The sequence below is a fragment of the Fusarium mangiferae genome, assembly GCF_900044065.1.
Source record: "Fusarium mangiferae strain MRC7560 genome assembly, contig: FMAN_scaffold015, whole genome shotgun sequence".
NCBI classification, from domain to species: domain Eukaryota; kingdom Fungi; phylum Ascomycota; class Sordariomycetes; order Hypocreales; family Nectriaceae; genus Fusarium; species Fusarium mangiferae.
Genome location: NW_024573935.1, coordinates 1,043,756 through 1,063,796, shown reverse-complemented (window position 1 = coordinate 1,063,796; position 20,041 = coordinate 1,043,756). Strand labels below are relative to the sequence as shown.

General features: G+C 47.7%; 11 protein-coding genes across 11 annotated transcripts; 6 read left to right on the top strand and 5 right to left on the bottom strand.

Moving 5' to 3' along the window:
- Positions 1–110: 110 nt before the first annotated feature.
- Positions 111–1,407, bottom strand: FMAN_12967 (uncharacterized protein; the record flags this gene model as incomplete). The annotated part of the gene is made up of 5 exons (XM_041823470.1): positions 111–208; positions 288–482; positions 537–747; positions 808–845; positions 900–1,407. 5 exons carry the CDS (start codon positions 1,405–1,407, stop codon positions 111–113), a joined length of 1,050 nt encoding a protein of 349 aa, XP_041689047.1.
- A 1,920-nt stretch (positions 1,408–3,327) lies between these two features.
- FMAN_12966 (uncharacterized protein) lies at positions 3,328–3,663 on the top strand (the record flags this gene model as incomplete). Its single annotated transcript, XM_041823469.1, has 1 exon — positions 3,328–3,663. One exon carries the CDS (start codon positions 3,328–3,330, stop codon positions 3,661–3,663), a length of 336 nt encoding a protein of 111 aa, XP_041689046.1.
- Positions 3,664–4,597: 934 nt separating this feature from the next.
- On the top strand, positions 4,598–5,853 carry FMAN_12965 (uncharacterized protein; the record flags this gene model as incomplete). The annotated part of the gene is made up of 3 exons (XM_041823468.1): positions 4,598–5,171; positions 5,224–5,443; positions 5,490–5,853. The coding sequence occupies 3 exons, from the start codon at positions 4,598–4,600 to the stop codon at positions 5,851–5,853; spliced, it is 1,158 nt and encodes a 385-aa protein (XP_041689045.1).
- A 560-nt stretch (positions 5,854–6,413) lies between these two features.
- On the top strand, positions 6,414–7,250 carry FMAN_12964 (uncharacterized protein; the record flags this gene model as incomplete). Its single annotated transcript, XM_041823466.1, has 1 exon — positions 6,414–7,250. The coding sequence occupies one exon, from the start codon at positions 6,414–6,416 to the stop codon at positions 7,248–7,250; it is 837 nt and encodes a 278-aa protein (XP_041689044.1).
- Positions 7,251–8,136: 886 nt separating this feature from the next.
- On the top strand, positions 8,137–10,342 carry FMAN_12963 (putative phenol 2-monooxygenase; the record flags this gene model as incomplete). The annotated part of the gene is made up of 5 exons (XM_041823465.1): positions 8,137–8,268; positions 8,316–9,286; positions 9,338–9,378; positions 9,428–9,664; positions 9,711–10,342. 5 exons carry the CDS (start codon positions 8,137–8,139, stop codon positions 10,340–10,342), a joined length of 2,013 nt encoding a protein of 670 aa, XP_041689043.1.
- A 294-nt stretch (positions 10,343–10,636) lies between these two features.
- FMAN_12962 (uncharacterized protein) lies at positions 10,637–11,356 on the bottom strand (the record flags this gene model as incomplete). The annotated part of the gene is made up of 1 exon (XM_041823464.1): positions 10,637–11,356. The coding sequence occupies one exon, from the start codon at positions 11,354–11,356 to the stop codon at positions 10,637–10,639; it is 720 nt and encodes a 239-aa protein (XP_041689042.1).
- A 1,249-nt stretch (positions 11,357–12,605) lies between these two features.
- FMAN_12961 (uncharacterized protein) lies at positions 12,606–13,079 on the bottom strand (the record flags this gene model as incomplete). Its single annotated transcript, XM_041823463.1, has 2 exons — positions 12,606–12,636; positions 12,694–13,079. The coding sequence occupies 2 exons, from the start codon at positions 13,077–13,079 to the stop codon at positions 12,606–12,608; spliced, it is 417 nt and encodes a 138-aa protein (XP_041689041.1).
- An 847-nt stretch (positions 13,080–13,926) lies between these two features.
- FMAN_12960 (uncharacterized protein) lies at positions 13,927–14,405 on the top strand (the record flags this gene model as incomplete). The annotated part of the gene is made up of 2 exons (XM_041823462.1): positions 13,927–14,321; positions 14,375–14,405. The coding sequence occupies 2 exons, from the start codon at positions 13,927–13,929 to the stop codon at positions 14,403–14,405; spliced, it is 426 nt and encodes a 141-aa protein (XP_041689040.1).
- Positions 14,406–14,611: 206 nt separating this feature from the next.
- FMAN_12959 (uncharacterized protein) lies at positions 14,612–15,580 on the bottom strand (the record flags this gene model as incomplete). The annotated part of the gene is made up of 1 exon (XM_041823461.1): positions 14,612–15,580. One exon carries the CDS (start codon positions 15,578–15,580, stop codon positions 14,612–14,614), a length of 969 nt encoding a protein of 322 aa, XP_041689039.1.
- Positions 15,581–16,077: 497 nt separating this feature from the next.
- On the bottom strand, positions 16,078–17,783 carry FMAN_12958 (uncharacterized protein; the record flags this gene model as incomplete). Its single annotated transcript, XM_041823460.1, has 3 exons — positions 16,078–16,303; positions 16,363–17,108; positions 17,163–17,783. The coding sequence occupies 3 exons, from the start codon at positions 17,781–17,783 to the stop codon at positions 16,078–16,080; spliced, it is 1,593 nt and encodes a 530-aa protein (XP_041689038.1).
- A 983-nt stretch (positions 17,784–18,766) lies between these two features.
- Positions 18,767–19,965, top strand: FMAN_12957 (uncharacterized protein; the record flags this gene model as incomplete). Its single annotated transcript, XM_041823459.1, has 5 exons — positions 18,767–18,817; positions 18,875–19,357; positions 19,408–19,597; positions 19,661–19,827; positions 19,885–19,965. The coding sequence occupies 5 exons, from the start codon at positions 18,767–18,769 to the stop codon at positions 19,963–19,965; spliced, it is 972 nt and encodes a 323-aa protein (XP_041689037.1).
- Between the last annotated feature and the right edge of the window lie 76 nt (positions 19,966–20,041).

Genomic DNA, 20,041 nt, shown 5'->3' with positions numbered 1-20,041 from the left:
ATCAATCTTTTTTCCATCTTTTTTATTCTGTTTTCCCCTCTCCTTTTCCTGCTTATTTTCAATATCGTCTTGTACTTTTGCCATTTTCTTCCATTCCTTATACTGCTTCTTTAACACCTTTTCATGATTCTTTCTCTTTCGTTCATAGTCCTTCCATGCCTTCTTACCCATCTTTTTCTTTTTCTCCTTCCTGTATTTCTCTCCAACTCTCGTCTCGTAAGCTTGCGGTAGAAAATCGGGATTTGAATCCAATGTCGGTGGGTAACCAGGAGGTGGACAGTACATACCACTTGTCTGTCGCTTACCGTTGCAGTCCCAGTATTCATAAGCCATCGATCTGCATTCGTTGTTGTATCTACAGACATACCCGCCGCCGCTATTGTAGTGATTCGGGGCGACTAGATTAACTTGCTCACCATGGAAAACATGCAGGTACTTGTCCCAGGGCCAAAATTTCCTTCTTTTAGTCATTCGAACAGTGTCTGTACCATCAATTAGCATCTTGCTTATAGAGTATATACAAGTCTGTGACCTACATGCAGTGTGGGCAACTTTATGCCAAATGCAGACTCGTTCACCTGGTAGGGCATGGCAACAATGCCCATTCCCCGACGTGATGGCTTTCGAAACCGAGAAACCAAAACTGGCAAATTTGGCTATGCCGGTCGCAACGAATCCGTAGGTCCAGGTCCCCCCCTTATCTCTAGTAACAGTACAGGATTGGTTCTTCCCACACTGTACAACTTCCTATAATGAGTTAGCATCAATAACAGGAACAGAGAATAAGGCTAGAAGAGGAAAGCCCACCGAAACCTGCTTGTAGAGGTACCTCTGATGAGGCCATCCTTAATACAAATGTAAGTCAGGTCTAGTCCAGGTAATCAAGTCATTGTACTAACCAGCGCCGTCAAGGCTTGGTTCCCTTCTTGTAGAATAAACCCAGGCACCTATCCAACCCCCGCTTATCGGAAGCAATAATTGAGGATCTATTTTGGGCCTCTTGGGGTGAAAGCCTTCTTTCTGCCCACTCCTTGCTGGGGGTAAATCGCTGATACAACCAGATTCAATCGTTTCGTCTATAACATCATCATAATCCCAGTATAAGTCTGTGCAGTAGATAGAAAGGCGGTCATTAACAGAGTCAACATCTGTCATGCATGAAGGGCCTCCTGAAAACACAGGATCAGGCTGAATTGCGTAGGTAGCGTTCCCAACTGTGAAGTTCCCGCGTGTGACAGGTACGAGAGAAGGGCCCCCCCTAATGTAGTTTCCCAATACTGATGGTCTTGCGCCATCACCATTGACCATAACGTTGGAAAAGTCGATAGGCACTGTGGCATTGATAGTTCTACCACATCTCCCAGTAACAATGCCCCCATTTCTGGTAAGTACAATCAGAGAAGACATGCTTTTTACTGGGTCTAGAGTAAAAATAATGCTGATTTTCCCTGCAGAAGCAACAGAAAGAAGGAGAGAAAATGTAGAAAGAAACCGCATCTTCAACCTTAAGGGAAGGCGGGAATCTGCTCCTGTAAATGAGGTTAGGTTGCGAAGAAGATTTCACTATCCAGATACCTAATAGTACTTACCAGTTGGGACAGATGCTGTTAATAGTTCTTAAAGTGAATAAAGGCGTGGAGATAATGTCTTTTGTTAATTTGTTAGGAAATATTTATCAACATATTAACAGCTTTCGCGTGCCTCAAAGAACAGGTAATTATGGTATTTTATACAAGTTTCTTATCAGCACTCATAGAAGTAACTTTCAGGGCGGTTTCTTTTTACCCCTCACTTCATTTCAGGGCTGCAACCTTCACGCTCGTGAGTCACATGTCACGGGGCACTCTGTTGTCAGCAACAACAAAAGAAAGGCCGAGGTCAGTCACGATCTATCAGATAACAACAAAAGTTGTCCGATTCCCGGAAAGTCTGATTGGGTCAACTCCCAGGTGACTCTCAGTCGAGGTTCCTCTCTGGTTCGTGTTCGCGTACTTTTGGTGTTGGTCAATCTTTGCCTTGTGCTTGGTTGTCAAGAGAACCAAGTGTTCAGGATGATGTTGCAGCAAGGACTTTACTTCTCGTTATCGTTGTTGACGAGCATGAGTCTGTCTGTCTCTGCCCGGTCATCCATACTGTATAACTCGTTTCCGACGACAACGAGATTGACAGATATAGGATTAGCTGTAGACTGATGTTGATCAAGAATTGTAGGCCATTTCACCTCCTCAATCTTGGGAGTTGAGATGTTAATATGGTTAAATATGAATGGTATTGTCTTGCTTTTCATGCCATAGCTGTTTTTGTTGGGGAGTCGCGTTGAGCGATGAATTTCCATCAAGGTCGAGCTCTCCCTTGATTCAATTGCCACCCCCAGAAAACGACAGGAGGTTGTTGCTGTTGTTTGTTATTTGGGTTCAAGTCACAGCTCAACCTGACGATTTCCAGAGTCAACCCGCGCGGCTGGGTTATTTCTCCGCAAATTGACTTTCGTAAAGCCAAAAGGTCAACGCCCCCGTTTTCTGTTTGTGGCGGATACTCTTTGGTGAGAAACGCCGAACACGGACATCACATAGCCAAAGCTTGACTGCCCCAATGCCTCGATGTACTCGGTATCATTGTTGGCGCCGAGCAGTTGGCCTGATTGGGATGCACAATACATACCATGGCCGCCAAGCTTCCAACATCGCGCGTCTTGGATGCTCTCGTGTTCAGGGTTATTCGTTCTGAGGCTTCCGCCCGCTTTCTCAGTAGCGACATATGTCCGAACAGGTGCCGAAGTGAGCTTGTATGTTGAGAGATTTGTTTTGTTTCATGATGTCCGAGGCGGGACATGTACAGAGTGATTGGTACGTTGTGCACCCAACAGAGTCTGATAGAAATTTGCATAGAAGCGGCGAGAGAGTCGATGACAATGGAATGTTGTTTTTCGCGTGGATTGACCTTTTTGACTTTGGAGAAATGGAACACCTTCCCGTATTTGCTCCGCGAGAGTCGCAAACACGAGGTTTCGTATCGAAAGCTCTCGGCCGAATACCGCTCGGCAGTATTGGCTCCGAAACCTTCTCGGTGAGATTGAACGACACCTCGGTAAACACGGTACGCAGTGGGAGCTCGGCATCATGATATTCCTCATTCCGGCAGCTCGATGTTCCTTGCATGTTGCGACAAGAACGTCTCGCAAACGCCGGTAATAAATGTTCAGGCCACACTCCTTGGTACCGAGTACGCTAAGTGATACAGGGCTATTAGCAGACGCAATGAAGGTTGTCCAGTCAGGGCTTTTGAAATCGATTTCAAGACGCTTTCGTAACGAGCTGAGTCGTTGATATGAACCTCCCCAAGCTTGAATACTTGGGTCCACTGCTTGTCTTCAAAATCAGTGGTGCGGGATTCGTCGATGAGTATCTTCTAACTATCACAGAGATTCGAGTTTTTCAGACAGTCGATCACAATACAACGAAGGATCAATGCGAGGAGTATAATCTCATGGCAGCGCTCATCACCGATTCTTACATCCAAGGACCTTCAAGCATCTTTGACAACACCATTAGCAGTCCATTCACCTGTGACAACAAGATTGATAGTGTATCCCAAGTTTCACCGTCTCAAAGCTTCTCAGGCATCAATGTCGCGGAGATGGAGATGCTTGGCCATGTTGCGTGAGAAGCTCCTTGAGGCCGATGGACTGCATTTTGACAGGTAACTGGCCGGTACCTTTTGGGTGATTGGCGCGGCCGAACTCGATTGTTATGAGAATGACTTTTGTGCGACCTTATAATGCATGAGCTCCCCCCAAGTTGCCTCAGACAGAAGGCCGAGAATTAGCAGAGACCATTCTGCAGGGACTTAAGTAAATTCGTTGGATATGTGTTTTTAGTGAATCATATCGATTGTTTTGCAAATGCGTTTGACAATGACCGGCCATTGTGTAGCAACAGCATGCAGTAAATCATAATACTGATCCGAGACTGACTTTTTAAATAAGCATCTGCGCTTAGCTTCACAACTATTCATTCGAGCAACAATCACTTACAACTTGTCTTTATTCTTCACTACAAATTTCCACTTGGACAATTACCGTTGGGAAGATTGACAGTTCCTGGTATGTATTTATTTTGCTGGCATTGTGTTACGGTTCTTGATGAGAAGAAAGATGAAGGACGTCGCTTACAGCCAGTTCCGTCACTGATTCGCGCTCAACATGGAGGGTACTTATGGCATAACAAATCGGGCCAACAAGTGGGCGATGACTTGTTAAGTGACAAGTATACTCGCTTAGAACCCGACCAATGGGACGGTTTGCGCCGATTAGTGGCGCCAAATCTCCTTCCAGCGTCCGATTGGCACAAAGCTCAGTAAATTCCGACCTCGTTGCTTAATACAGGTCTAGACCATTCAATAGTTTCCAGCGCCAAAGCACCTAACATCAATAGTTTCCTCAGAACCCCTGACTAAATACGGCACAACGGCTGGCCGGTCAGCGCTAAAAGAGCTTGTAAAATGATGTACAGATTGCCATATTTATCCCCCGAAGCCCAAGTTTGCGATTTTGGTGGTTTCTGCTTTAAACATCCTGCATCGATAGACTATTTCAGTCATGATCGCCAAGAGTCTTGTTTTCGCTGTCCTAGCGGCTCACGCCGCTGCTGGACCTTGTAAGCCCGATGGGGTTTCGTCCAACACGCTCTCCGTCAGTACTTCTGAAACAAGCATCTTGGATTCAGTGACTACAACCACTTCTGAGCAAGCCACGAGTACGACAGAGGCAGCTGCCACTACGACGAGCGCATCCGTACCCGCTGGAGAGGCCATTATCCTCCAGGTCAACCCTCGACGTCGGCTATCGAAGCGCGATACAACATTCGTGGGCAGCAACAACCCGACCGAATGCACCTTTGCCTCTGTCTTTCACCTCGACGGGGGAAAGCTTTTGGAGAACGGAGTGCCTATTTATTATGCTGGCAGTGGCTATCAGGAACTTGCTGCCCAGGGCGAACCGCCAGCAGATTCTGTCACGACGACATTCTCAATTACTGGGGGTCGTCTTTCGTGGACGGATTCGTCGTTTGGTGAGGCTGGCTTCTGTCAAACCGAGTCTGACGGGCAGGTGTACATCACCTTTGGGTCGGAGCCTGTTGGCTGTGAAGCTGTGACTCTCACGGCTTACAACGGTATGCAGAACCCATAGCTTCAGTACAGTATTTTACTAATGTGATGATGCAGAGGAACAATGCCAGAATGGACAGATCGTCGGAGTCGAAACGTCCAGCGCCGAGATAACAACTGCAGCAGAGACTACCGCCTCGTCCGATGCTGTTCAACCGACCACTTCTTCTGATGCCTGTTTTGTCGGCATTGATGGCTTGAACGGCGAGCCTCCGCGAGAGAGCCGTCTTGCTGACTGTTCGAGACTGAACACAGTCACGGTCAGCCCATACCCCGAGTAAGACTTCCGTGAATTCCTCTTAGCCACACACTAACATTTCCAGAACTTCAACCGTATTCAAGCGCGAAGTTGCGTTCCGCATTCCAACAGCCTTCCCGACCTGGCGGCCTGCGATGAACACTCTTGCAGCCCGTGCAGAGGGAGAACCAACCGCCACTACCATCCAGCCAACAGAGGTCCCTGTTTATGCTACGTACTGCGACTCTCCCGAGGAATACTACGCAGCTTGCTCTGAGGCTGGGATCACTGCGTTCACGACTACTCTTCCAACAACGACTACTTCGACGTCGACCACTGTCAGTGACTGTCCAGCGAAGCGACTCGTGAGGAGAGCAGGTGAGCATATGGGATATGAGTTTGAGGATAATTGGGATGCGCATATCATGCCGGGATATAAGCTGTTTTAGACCGTCCCTCCTAGATAATTCAGATGTCAATACAACATACATATTTCTGTTCAAGTAATACCCGGATGACCATGAAGAAGAGGAATAGCGTCATCTGTCAGCAATTCGTGAATGCGGAGCACAGCTCTTAACACTTGGATGGACCCCTAGCTTTTATGACTGATAAGGCTGAGCCTCTTCGGCGGTGGCGAAGCAACTAGCTCGGGCGCATTTTCAAGGATGATGACAGTGAAGGTCCACTGTCACTCGCTCGCAGAGGCCTTTAGCGCTCCCACCAAGCTTTCAGCTCAGTGGCACGAACACCAGATCTGGTAACAACATTCATGCATCACGGCCCTTGACCCAAAATGAGGGCCTGGAGTATTTATTCTGAGTCATTCCCCTTCTTCTGTCGCGGGCGACACCTGCTCACTTATTCTTTGTTCCCTCTGGTGATGCTTGCACGATCAGTACACCAAGTTGTAAAGCGATTTATAATTGCCAACCGCGTTAGACCTCGATTCACAATTCTCATCCCACCAAAGACCGACTGTTCATTGGCACGCCGACATTTCATCACCATGAACAGCACACAATTGACCACCCTGGACGAAAAGGCCTTTGCAGAAAAGGTGCCGACAATGCTCTGGTCAGATCGAGAGACGCTATTCGAGGATGGAAGCGAGGATATCGACATTATCAGGTCCCGCGCATCAGAGCCTGCAACCGTTGAAGCCGTCTCGTCTGTCCTTACTTCTCGCATCGAGGATGAAGATTATGATACATTGAGGGTGCATCAGAAAGCATTGTACTCTGTTCTTTTAAAGCTCTCTTTCGAAATGCTCCAGCCCTATCGACCGGCTTTGGCTGCACTCGCTGCATTTGACATCTCAGGCTTCTCTCATCGCTCATCTCATTACGCTCAGACTTCTATCCTTATTCAAAACGCTGGTCTTCTTGAGCGCTTCGCCGCAGATTCCAAGGCGGTGTGGGTCACCAAGGACAAATTCGACATGGTCAGCTATCGCACGCTTACACAGCGTGTTCACACTGCTGAGGAGATGAAACCATATATGCCTGAGCTGTTTGACTGGCTTGTTGACGCGAATAACCCGCCGTTTACGCCTTGTCGAGACCAGCTTGCTCGGTTTCCTGAGACTGCTGCTGTTGTTGCAGCGGACGTTCTGGCCAAGGCAAATGAAGAGAAGGATACGGAATATCAGCACTTCTTGATTGATTTTGTCTATGATCGTGTGCCTGTTGGGGAGAGTTGGAGACCAATGCGAGAACATGTTCAAGCGCTGGTGAAGCAGTTGGAGGGGAGTACAGATGAAGATGATGAGGACTTGGCTGCTGAGGCGAACGACTGGCTTACGAGATTGGAACAGTGGGAAGCTTCGGGGAAGGAAAAGAACTAGTTCTCATGTTGAGTTTCACAAGAGATTTCACATTTCATTGAAATATTGAACATCTACTCAAAAACTCTAGAGGAAGAACATTTTTGGCTCATGGTAGAGTTGCTTGCGACTTCTCAACGAACACCAAAGACTTCAACTTGAAACACTGAAAATATCAGCCAAAGAACTACTCTGTCTCTTAGATTTATAAGATGTCATTAGTATATCCCTTCAATCTAGTATCCGAATACCCATTTGAACCTCAAGCTCGGATGGACGACTACCCTGGATCCGAAGAGAATTTCGGAAATGTCAAACTGCATGATCAACCAACATCCGAAACTGGAGACCCGCACTTGCATACGAGGCTCAGATTGACCATCTCCCAGATTCTTCTTCTTCCGACATCCTTGCTCCTTTCCCCCGGACGCAGATCGGGACTCACAAGTCAACGATGACTTCTCCACCGTTGAAAGCGGATAAGCTTATCAGCAAGTGGCTCGCAATTCGCTGTCTGTTGAGTATCCCCCATCTTTACCCCGCAAGCTAGAATCAATTTGGGTTAAGGTCATCACGGAAATCCGCCGTCAACTCGAGATGATAATTCCGGAACGAGCCTCGACCTATCACTACCGACAAAGTGTTACATAATGTGGCTTCTGTACATATGGCCTGACCAGTCACTCAAGGGCCATTCGTAACTGTTCCGATCTCATGTGTCAATGCACGTAAGCACCCGTCTTCCGACTCGGATCTTACCATCTTGTCGGTTCGCCTATCATCACTTGACCCTCTTCATACAATCAGTGAGTATAAGATACAGCGTGTATCTTGGATGGTTGACGATATCACGACCTGGCTGTCAGACACTTCACCCCGTACGAGAGAATAAGAGATACCCACAAACATGGCGGTTGATGCAAAGACTGACCATGTCGATGTCCTCATCGTTGGAGCCGGTCCTGCTGGTCTCATGATGGCGACATGGCTCGCCAAATGTGGCATCAAAACACGCATCGTCGACAAGAGAGGAACAAAGGTAAGGTCACTTGTCTCTTACTGCATGCTCAACTGACACACTTGCAGATTTTCAATGGTCAAGCAGACGGTCTTCAGTGCCGAACGCTCGAGATCTTCGACTCATTTGGCTTTGCACATCGAGCTTGGATTGAATCTAATCACATGCTCGAGATCTCCCTTTGGAACCCTGATGAGAAGGGCGTTCTTCGTCGAAGCTCAAGGATTGCCGATACCATTCCAGGCATCAGTCGCTTTCAACAGGTTGTTCTTCACCAAGGTCGTATTGAAAGATTCTTCCTCGACGCTATCGACGATTTCAGCCGGGGAAAGATCGAAGTCGAGCGAGGAGTCATGCCAACGAGCTTAGAGATTGACCCCAAAGTTGTTGAAGACCCAGATGCATACCCAATCACTGTCAACCTTCGACATCTTAGTGAAGAAGAAGCTCAGCCAAAGCAGACGTCAACATCTGCCAATGGTACTAATGTTCAGGATGGCCTGTTCCGCAGCAATCTTTCGCCAGATGACACAGCCGATATGATCAAAGCAGCCGAACTCAACGACAAGGCCAACACTGTCGAGGTAGTAAAGGCAAAGTACATGCTTGGGGCGGACGGTGCTCACTCGTGGGTCCGAAAGGAGCTGGGCTTCAAGCTTGAGGGTGAATCAACAGACTACATCTGGGGTGTTCTTGATATTGTGCCCATCACAGACTTTCCAGATATTCGACAACGCTGCGCGATTCACTCGGCGAGTTCGGGGAGTGTCATGGTGATTCCAAGAGAGAATAAGTTGGTCAGGCTGTATATCCAGCTTACAACAACAGCCAAGATTGGAGATCAGGATTCAAGAGCTGATCGGTCATGGATCACACCCGATGTCATTCTCGAGTCGGCCCAGAAGATTCTCGCTCCTTACAAACTGACGTATCGCAAGTTGGATTGGTGGACGGCTTACCAGATCGGACAACGCGTCGGGTCCAACTTCTCGGCTTACGATCGGGTCTTCCTCGCTGGCGATGCTGTTCATACTCACAGGTTTGTCCCCCCATCTCCAAGATGACGCAAATATCTGACAATCTTCAATAGCCCCAAAGCTGGTCAGGGTATGAATGTCAGCATGCAAGATTGTAAGTCTCTTGCCCCCGACATCGCTCTCAACCGATCTAACATTCTCAGCTTTCAACCTTGGCTGGAAAGTCGCCAACGTCGTCAAGGGCCTTGCTAGCCGATCGATTCTCAAAACTTACGAGACTGAGAGGAAGGGCATTGCTAAAGCTCTCATCGACTTCGATCACAAGTTTTCACGTCTCTTTTCTGGACGCCCAGCCAAGGATATCATGGACGAGGAGGGTATCAGTATGGATGAGTTCCGTGAAGCCTTTGAGAAGGGAAACTTGTTCGCCAGTGGCATTGGTAAGTCTGGTTGATCATTTCTATTGTAATAGCTAACAAAATTCAGCCGTGGACTATGGTCAAAGCAACATTGTCGCCAAAATTACTGCTGATGACTCTGGCCTGAAGGACATCGCTGGCAAGAGGCAGGGTTTGGCCCCAGAGATCAAGCTCGGCATGCGTATACCCAGCGTCAAGGTTCTCAACCAGTCAGACGCTAGGCCTTGGCATCTGCAAGAGCTTCTCCGAAGCAACGGATCATGGAGACTCCTGGTCTTCCCCGGAGACATCGATCTCGAGAGCCAGAACAAACGAATGAAGTCACTGTGCGAAAAGCTATCAACGGGATCTTCGTTCCTCAAGCGCTTTACACCGCCTTCAGCTCGATACGATTCCGTGATCGAAGTCATCACGGTGCATGCCTCGAAACGTCAGGACCACGATATCTTTGACTTTCCAGAGGTTCTCCGCCCGTACCACGAGGTTGACGGTTGGGACTACAACAAAATATTTGTTGATGACGAGTCTTACCATGAGGGACATGGCAAACTGTACGAGACGTTTGGCATCAAGGTTGATCGGGGCTGTGTGGTCATCTTGCGGCCTGATCAGTATGTGTCGTATTTGGGAGATCTTGATGATTATGATGCGCTCGATGGTTTCTTTTCTGAGTTTATGATAAAGCAAGGGACTGTATAAAGTATGTCATATTGATAGGGTATGGTACTGCGAATGGAAATATCACAATGTCCTCTAAAAGTTGCCTGAGCCCAAACACGTCAAACATAACAATCTCATCATCCCCAAAGCCAATCTAACCAAGCCAAGAACCCACCTAGTTGACCCAAAAGGGGGACAACTCCATCAAAAGAAAGTCAACGATGGAATTCTTGTTACCGCGGTCGTTGAGTGCCAATAGTTTGCCAGGTGCAGATGCACCCCAACCTAACCTGCCTTATTATCTCCTTTGTCCAACCCTCAGTCCATCTACGACTATTCAGTCAAAGGCTCGTCGAAATCAATCAGTCTCCCAAACTTATCCATCCAATGGTTTTGACCGACTGGGTCATTAACGACTCGAAACATCAGGACTGAGAATCGATCGGGTTCTATACCCTCCAGAGTTTCCAACGCTTTGAAGTTGGGCCGCAGTTTATTGAAGAAAACGGTTGGCCTTCTGTGGATTTTCTCATAGTCGGGGCACTGGGTCGATCCGAGACAAAGAAACTCCTTGAATGTGTTGACCTCAGCACAAAGGACTTCCAAAATCACAGTTCCCGGAGCAGGGTCGCTTCCCTTTCTCCAATGATCGCAACTGTCTCCGGCGGGGCATTCTCCAGCGTTCTCATGCTGTAGGTATGAGAATACGTAGTGTGGAAAGGCCCATTCGGTACCCTGTCTGGCCCAGAGAAGGAAGCCTCTTTGCCAGAACCAGCCGGGAGGCTTATCGTGGAGCCATGCGTCCTCTCCAAATCTGGGATCGGGGGTCGAGAGGTAGGATCGCATATCTCCTCTGCCGTAGAATAGAGATAGCTTTGAAGGTGGTGGAGTGCTTACAGCCTTGCTGTTGGTATGTGTGTCAGCAGAGAGTGCCTTGGACGCATCCTGGGCGCCATCTCGGTTCGAGATCTGGAGTGAGAGAGATGAGACAAGTTGTCGCAGTTCGGCTACTTCTCCCTCGAGGGATATAATACGAGACTGTGCATCATTCATGATGGTTATGTCGAGAGTTTGCTGTGTTTACCTGTGAGTTGTTGCTTATCGTGATTCTGGTTTCGACCAACACTCTTTTTATGGTAAGATTGAGGTTCCGTTGCGGTTCAGGTTTGGATAAGTGTCTAAGTTTGAGATATGGCTTGCCAAATAGGTGCTGCCGGAACATACTGTCATTGGCACCTTTTGGCCGAGGAGAACAATGACAGTGGCAAGCTTTGCTTCGCAGTGGCAGACTTCAGTCCTTGGCGGAGCCTGGCACATTAGCGAATAGATTATTTGTTCTGGCACTATGCTCGATTCTGTTGGCCATGTTATGTTCGGTAGAAAGCATCAATGCCCTCGAATGATCAAGACCTGGGCACAAAAACGACGACAGCAAAATAAAGTTCAGCCAATACTGAGGCATCAATATTTTGATAGTGGCTGGCCGCTGCTCCGTTTCAGGCCCGGCGAGCGCTGAAGAATGGTCTGTATGGTGGTGATGTGAATGATGTTGCGTCATTTTGCAGATAGAGGCCCTCCCGACGTCTCCATGAAATTGGAGAAATAAAGATGCCTCTCAGACTATTCTTTGGCTGACTTACCCACCTTATTTACCATCTTGACCCCCAAGACCATTCGCTGCGCCCTCTGGATCCACCAGGCGCAGCCAATTCCTCTGGAAGATGCAAGGAACTGTACTCGTGACCAGTCCAAGACAGCTCATACAGGAATCGCATATTGTTCTGAGCTGGAGCTCAGCCGCGAGTTAGCTATCACAATGGTTGGGGTCTAAATCACTCGTTTAGGAGACAAGCATCTGCTTGGGCACAGTTTCATTCGTGCGGGAGAGCATTTATGCCGTGGGGGGAAAAACGAGAGATACATCTGTGACATGAAAAGTATGGCTCAAGAAAAGAAAGTAATATTGCGGCGTGGTCCAGAACAATGTACGTGGTGAGTTCAATCACATGATGGTCTTGTCCTGCGAAACAAGAGGCAAGCCGTACACTCTGACTGGATCCGTAATCTTGCTCCAGGACAAAGAGACATATTTACCAACTAATATAGACACTTATAGCAATAAATCACATGTCGAGCCTTTTCACTCTAAATGGATAGTATATAGAAGATATGATCTTGTGCTGAGTGAATAAGTATTGCTATTTTCGGGTGATCTCATTCACGGAAAGCAGCTACCGCCTTCAACATCTTAACCACACTCTCCTAAAGCAAAACAGTAGTTATAAGGAATAAAATCTGGAATTTAAGCACACTGGCCCGAGCCGGGATCAGCACTATTCAATGATTAGCAAATCAGATCCCCAGGAGGTATGTACAACATAGAAACTTACGAGAAATCCCAGACAATATTGGTTCCTTCAGGGCCTGTTCCTTGTTCATACGAAGATCTGCCCCCATGATCGCAGCCATTGATCTCCCTGTGGAGTCGATCGGTGCAATCAGCCGAGGAAATACGCAAGCCATCCCCAATCACGTTTCTTCCGACCAGGACAGTAAAGTCTACCTTCTTCAAGGTGCTCAGATTGACGCAGAAGGTTTTGAACTCTCCATACCTATAGTCAGTCTCGGCCAAGCTGCCGTCTGTGCATAGGCGCTGAGCTGCTTCTAGGGCAGTGAATTTGTCTCCGCCCCATGTTTCTCCAGAGCGGTGGCATTCTCCACTGGCCCTAGGGATGGCGGCTAGGAGAGCGGCCAGGAGGAATGATGGGTAGTGCATTGTTGGATTAGGTAGATGGATGTTGGCTTGTGAAGGGCGACGGAAGATAGAAAAGTCAGGAGAGGAATGGAATAGGCTTGACGTTGGATTTATGTTGGGAATAGCTTAGTAGTGTTCCGGTTAACAAATGGGGGTTCTCTCATTTATAGCCAAGCTGGCGAGCTTCTAGACGGCGATAATTATACATTACTACCATAAACTGACGTCGCAAGAAATTTATTGCCTCATTGAACGAAAAATTTACTAGTAGGATCATTAAAAACCTGTTTTTTCTAATTGCGTACATAGTTTGGCCCCCAGCGAATGCAAAGCCTCAAGCGATCAACGAGGACAATGTTATCCGGTCCACGGTGCAGATTACTGCAGTATGTCTCTGTTCAATCGCATCGGAATCCGTTCTTGCGAAACCAAGCCACATGCAACGTTAGAAGTCTACGTAGTTATGCTCTGTCGATGAGATCCTTTGATGGGGCTATGGCTAAGCTTCCGCGGCCCGTGCCTGTTAGTCTGCGCAGCCAATAAGGTCAGCTAGATTTAAGTTTCTCCTAGTGCTCACTGACCTTTAGCTTGATTGAGCAGGTAAACCTGAATTCCCGCTTCAGCTCGTAGATGCAGATCTTCTCGTATACGACACGAGGATTTTGATCCTCATGCTTCATGATGAGTAGTAGGAATAGCTATGTACGTCATGAGATGGGGGCTGTATTAACAAGGCAGATTTAAATTACACAACTGACAGGACACTGCCTATAAAAGCTCCAAGGAAACCTTTACAGATATTGTTATTCACACATAACTTATTATCAAACAGATTCCTTTACAACCCATCATTATTATATCTCCCACCATGAAGCTTACACCATTTCTCATTGCTGTCGGGGCAACATCTGCCATTGCATTCCCAAGCAGCCTCCAAAAGCGCGAATGCCATGGATCAGGTGAATCCTGGGGCGCAGAGAAATTCCTTGCCCTCCAGACTGCCCAGAAGTACTGCGATGGAATCATCAACGGCCCCTTCTCCACCGCCGGCCAGTACATCAATAAGTGTGTCAATTTGAGCAGCAATAAGAAGATGGACTTCTTCCTCCGCTATGACTCAGATATCCCTGCCGATGGGCCTGCACATGCTGTTGAGAAGAACTTGTGCACTGAGTACTTCCACCGCGAGATCAATGGATGTGACCATGGAGGAAGGAGTTCCTACCCGGGCACTGAGGGAGGCACTGGTGCTCTTACTGTCTCGTGAGTTTTGTTGTTCTACGAGCAATAATTTGAGTATACTGACAAAATATTAGGGCTGACCCGAACGAAGGGAACTGTGCGTAGGAATTTAAGGGAACTATGAATGAGAAGAGATAGTGTTTCTTAGTTTGTTTATGTACTAGGACCTTGGCTAATGTAGTCAGTGATTGCGTTCGTATTTTTCCTAGCAACGTACGTGGTTGAGAAAGTGTCAATGCAAACGTGTAGACATGAAACACATTTATGCAAGCAACTATCCTTAACTAGAAGTCCAAAGGTTTCTAGGTCGACTACTTCTCCTCAATCTTTCCAATTTGGGGATTCTGCCCAATAGCCTTCTTCGCCTCCTCCCATGAACCATCGCCATACAACTGAGTCCTCAAGTAAGCCCACGTAACCCTCTGCATAGCAGCCAACCTCTCCATACCCTCATCCTGACACTCTTTAGCGTCCCATCCACTAATACCGCCAAACCCATGCTTTCCATCCTTTACCTCGAAAGAAGCTTTAGGTCCTGGCGAAAGCTTGTAGGGATCTTTATGCCAGTCTGCTCCTCGGTTAGTGAGATGTGGACTGACATCACTGTCACCCCAGAACACAAGACAGGGAGTCTTCATGTCGGAGAAGTTGAGATCGAGGAATGGAAGCATGGCTTTTCCGGGTTCCGAGGGGTCGTCGCTTGCGCCGATGGCACCGAAGAGGACGCCGGCTTTGATGCGGGGATCAGCGACCTTGAAGGTTTTTCCATCGCGAGGATCGGTGTTGGCGGCGCCGAGGAGGAGAGCAGAGGACAAAGAGCCGAGAGAATGTCCAACTACAGCGACCCTGGATTTGTCAAGTCGACCCTTGAGGAGAGGAACGGTAGTCTCAATGATGTCGAGACTATCAACGATCTGAACCAAATCCTTGGCTCGAGACTCCATGAAGAGCTCGCTGATACTCTCAGCATTCAACTCGAAGCCGAGTTGTCGAGAGCTCAAGTGCGTAGGCTGAATGACGACAAAGCCATGGCTAGCCCACCAATCCGCAACAGGGCCGTAGCCTTTGAGCGAGGAGAGATAGTTGCTTGGGCCATGGCCGTGGGAGAGGATAATATTAGGGAGGTTGTCTCCGTTGATGGGTGCTGTGACTTTGAGGTCGAGATCGACCCTGCGGTCTTGAGAAGGGAGAGTGACTGGTGTGAAGGTGAAGATGGGAGAGGCAGAATTGACGGGGATGTCAGCTGCGCCGCCGATGAGAGAAGGGTTAGGAAACTCCATTGTGAAACTGTTTCGAAATTCAGATTTAATCGAGATATAAGTGTTTTTGTGTAATGAACCGGTCTGTAAGTATCTCATCCACTGCACGAGAATCTCCCGTCTTATATATCCAACAGAGCCTCTACCAACACGACGATGATAGTATCCTGACCAATCAGAGATCCCTTTCCCAATCAAGTATGGTCTAAATTCAAGATCTCTGATTCGCTGGCTTTAGCGGTCTTTCACCGGACAATGCTATTTCTCCGTTTTTTGCTGACGGAATCTGCAGGCGTGCTTATTTTTCGCATTCATCCCCGCTTAACCTAAACTGCGATTGGGAGTTAACGCGGTTAAATATGCGGAGGTACTGTTAAGGCCGTTGGTCTTATTAATCTGCGCGTTTTGAGGCGATCGGTACTTTTGTATTGAATGCTATTTGTGTTGTGATCGGTAAGCCTTAGGCTGGTTTAAGCCAATTCGTGACTTGGCAGCGCGTAAGGACTAAAGACTCCAAATCAAGCGGCAGCTAACACTAATCTGCTCATTTCCTCCACGACCTCCTCGAGGAATTCCAGGTGAGATATCTCAGCGACTGTCAGCCTTTTGATGGGAATTTGCCTGATTAATCGCGCAAAGCCTTGCAGCAGCTTAAGTCTTTCGTTCCCTGGGTCTGACCGGCTGTCAAGAAGCGCGACGGAGAAGATGGTCGAGATTGCCGTCATGGGATAGAAAATGATGACCCTAAAACGTGTTAGTCTTGTTGTACTTGATTATTGAGATAGTGTGAGGGTCATACGTACCAGAAGCACTCGTGGGCCAGGACAGGTAATGCCTTTTCAAGGTAGATCAAGATGGATCTTGATGCATCAACTAGAATCTGGAAATTTATCCTATGGCCGTCATCCATCAAGTTATCAGTGGGGTGACTTGATTGGAAGTCTCTGCATCGGGCTTGATGAATGAGAATAACGCAATGGTGATACGACAGTCGGAGCATAATTGCCTGCGTATTGGTATGAGCATCAACAGGTGTCTGCTCCAGGAACGACAACGTCGGCCGATGGTCAGATGGCAGAGTCACTCTCCAAGCCTCCAACTCTTCATCCAGATGCCGTATCTTTCTTAGTATTTCGGTCTCTGATAGTCTAGTGGCGCTTATCGAATGGAGGTCGTTGTAGATCTTTGACTTTATTACCGATAGCCTAATATCCCATGGATAAAGCGGCACCGTAGTGGAGCTGCGACATGGACATGGGCTGGAACTTAGGATATTGCTACTCTGCATCTGGACGTAGTTGGGAGGTAGCGTGAGGTCGCAGTGATCGTCGCTGATGGTAGGTGGCTGACCAGTTCGGTGAGACAGGTCTTTGTCAATGCAGTAGCAGACCCAGAAGAGGTCGCGTATATGGTGAGAATCGTTGTGTTTATCGTAAGCGCCCGAAGAAGAAGGGTATAGATGGGCTCCAAGTTGGATCAAGAAGCGCGAGGTCATCGAAACGAGGAATGATGCGGATTCTAAATCTCCCATGAAGTATTTAAAGATCATCTTTAGAGTTGCAGGTAAGAAGCCGACTTATCAGATTGGATAAATGGAACTTACGAGCGTCAGCAACGATTCAAGTCCATCAACCCTCATCTCACGTAAGAGCGTGGGTATTGAAGCTTCGATTTCCAGCGCATATCTTTGGCACCAGCAACTAATGTCAGCCATTTCGTCGCCTGAGTCAAGGCCAAAGATGTCGCTCATAATCAGTACTCCATATGTGCAACACTTCGCGCTGATTGTATGGTGTTTCCTCCCGGCGCCTTCTGAATAAGCGAGAGGCAAGGTTGTAGTCCTGAAGCGGTGGAGACTCAGTAATGGGAAGACGAGAGATTGCGCGGATAAACAAAATCGCGCTGCCAGCTCCTCAACAACCTGGCGGTCAGGAAGTCTTAGAATCTTGTGATTGTCGTTTGCAAGAGGTGGCCTCGTGGAACACAGGTAAGGTTGACGATACTTATCGATGATATTTGACGAAAAGGTTGAGCCTGTGCTGTTCCTGTACCATTGTTGACCTTGTGGGCTAAAGAGTGTATTGCCATTCACCAACCGTAAGCCCTCTAGATAAGTTGGATTGCGATCATGAGCATCGCTCGCTAAAGGAAAACCCCATGTATCAGCTAAAGGGTCGCGTAATATGGCAGTAAGGATTCTCACAACGGTAAATGAGCTCCCCATCATTATGTGCAAACGAACTGAGCGGCTGGCTCGGTGGCGCGAATTTCGGAAACCTTGAAAGCCGAGATCTGTTGCAATGAGTCAATTCAAAGTGCCTCATCACAATGGTCGAGGCATCGGTATACCGAAGTGCGGATCCCTCTGTCTTTGCAGCTTCGTTGTAGGAACACGTCAGGCCATGATGCTGGCAGTAGTCGCACTGCGGTACAGCTCGATCACACTGAATCTAGTAGTGACTTAGCCAATTAATATAGTAACAAGCTTGAGTGTTGGTGTGGGATCAAGCTATTCAACAACCAACGACCGCTGCGCGTTGTAACGCGACGGCAACACTAGGTACTCAAGCAAGGAAGCGGCAGCGGAGCAAAATTTACCTTCTTCCTGCGACACGAGTCGCAGGCACGCGGTTTTCGACCTCTTGTCGATTTGGGCATTGCAATTGGCCGTTGATGTTTATCTACTTGTCACTTCAAAAGATGGATCAAGTAGTGTTAATAAGCCAGGAAAATTTCTGGCTACCGTCGCGGCTCGGGTTTTTCGAGCCGGCAGTTGAACAAATCGGCACTAATCGGGCTGGACCGCTTTTACCGATCCGAGATACTCTGCAGCAGGAACCGATTCACTATAATAACGAACATTTTAGTACTTGTCTGACGTGAATTGATGACGTGATTAAGTCTTGTGATAATTCTTGCCGATATCTGCCAGTCTATGGCATTCTCATGCGTCCGCCAATTGTGGACACCGAGCATCGCGAATGCGCTGAATAAGCGGGAAATTGGAAGGTCTATGACATCAATGTCGCAAAGTTCCAACTGAACCCGATGAGTTGTTACAGAACTCCACTGCCTGTGGAATCATTTATATTTCCAAGATGATACATAAAAGGGCACATCTCCCACGGGTTCTCCCTGGAATCTATCCAGCACAGAATCTATCACTAGAGACCCGGCTTGAGTTTCTACCTTAAAAATCATCTCACCATGACCCAAGACAAGAAGACTGTGGTCATTATTGGTGCGACAGGCCTTCAGGTATGATCACCGATTCGATTTCACGATGGATCTTGGTTAAACCTATTCTTTGCTTAGGGAGGCTCTGTTGTCCGGACACTTGCCAAATCTCAGGAAAGGTACAATATCCGCGGTCTAACCCGAAATGTCTCTTCCCCCAAAGCCGAAGCCTTGAAGGGACTTGGCATTGAAGTACACCAAGCAGACGTTGATGATCCAGAAAGTCTCCGACAAGCCTTCGAAGGCGCCAACGTCATCTTCGCCATGACCGACTTTTGGCAGCACATGTCCGCTGCCAAAGAGGAAGAGCAAGGCAAACGCATCATGGATATAGCCGCTGATCTACCCCATCTCGAGCAAATCATCTGGGCGAGCTTGCCTGACGCTAAGACTATCTCGAACGGGAAGTATCCCCATGTCTATCATTGGCAGAGCAAAGCAGCTGTAACAAATTACATTCGAACTGAGAAACTTGCTCTGTGGAAGAAGACGACTGCGGTGTTGTTTCCGAATTACTTTGAGAATTGTCTCACGCAGCCGCGTACTTATCTTCCTATCAAGGTTCGTTTGTCGCATGAATTTAGCAATGGATGAGCTGACATCGGAATTAGCAAGATGACGGGACTTATTTGAGATCCTTTGTTCTGCCTGAGACAACTCCGCTTCCGAATGTCGCCATCTCTGATACCGGCAAGTTGGTCCAGTATATCCTCGATCATCCCGATAAATGCCTCGAGAAGGAAATTGCCTTCTACTCCGAGGCCATTTCAGAAGGAGAAAAGATCAAGTCCATGACATCTGGTAAGTGCTCACACTAGCTATAGACACCGGGAGCGAGACCGTGGGGTCACTGACTCCTTGCAGCATATGGCATTGATATACACTATAACGAGCTCTCATATGAGGAGTTCCAATCTATTCTAAAGAGCAAGATGGACGACATGTGCGCTCTTGACTTTACAGAGCAACTGCTAATCTTTCGAGACTTTGGCATGATTTATGCTCGTCCTGAGTTCATGCAGGCTAATGAGGTAAGCTACTCTAAGGGCTATGCCTCTGAGGACTTGTCTTTCTGATGTTCTATCTAGCTTCCTGGCCTTGATCTTATGAAGTGGGAGGATTTCATGGCTGCCAACAATTTGGCCGAATACATGACGACTAGCAACTAAAATTCTATTCTAGTCAGCATAGAGAGATGTTGTTTCAGTGGATGCGTAGGGGTAGATTATATAGACCATTTAGTGT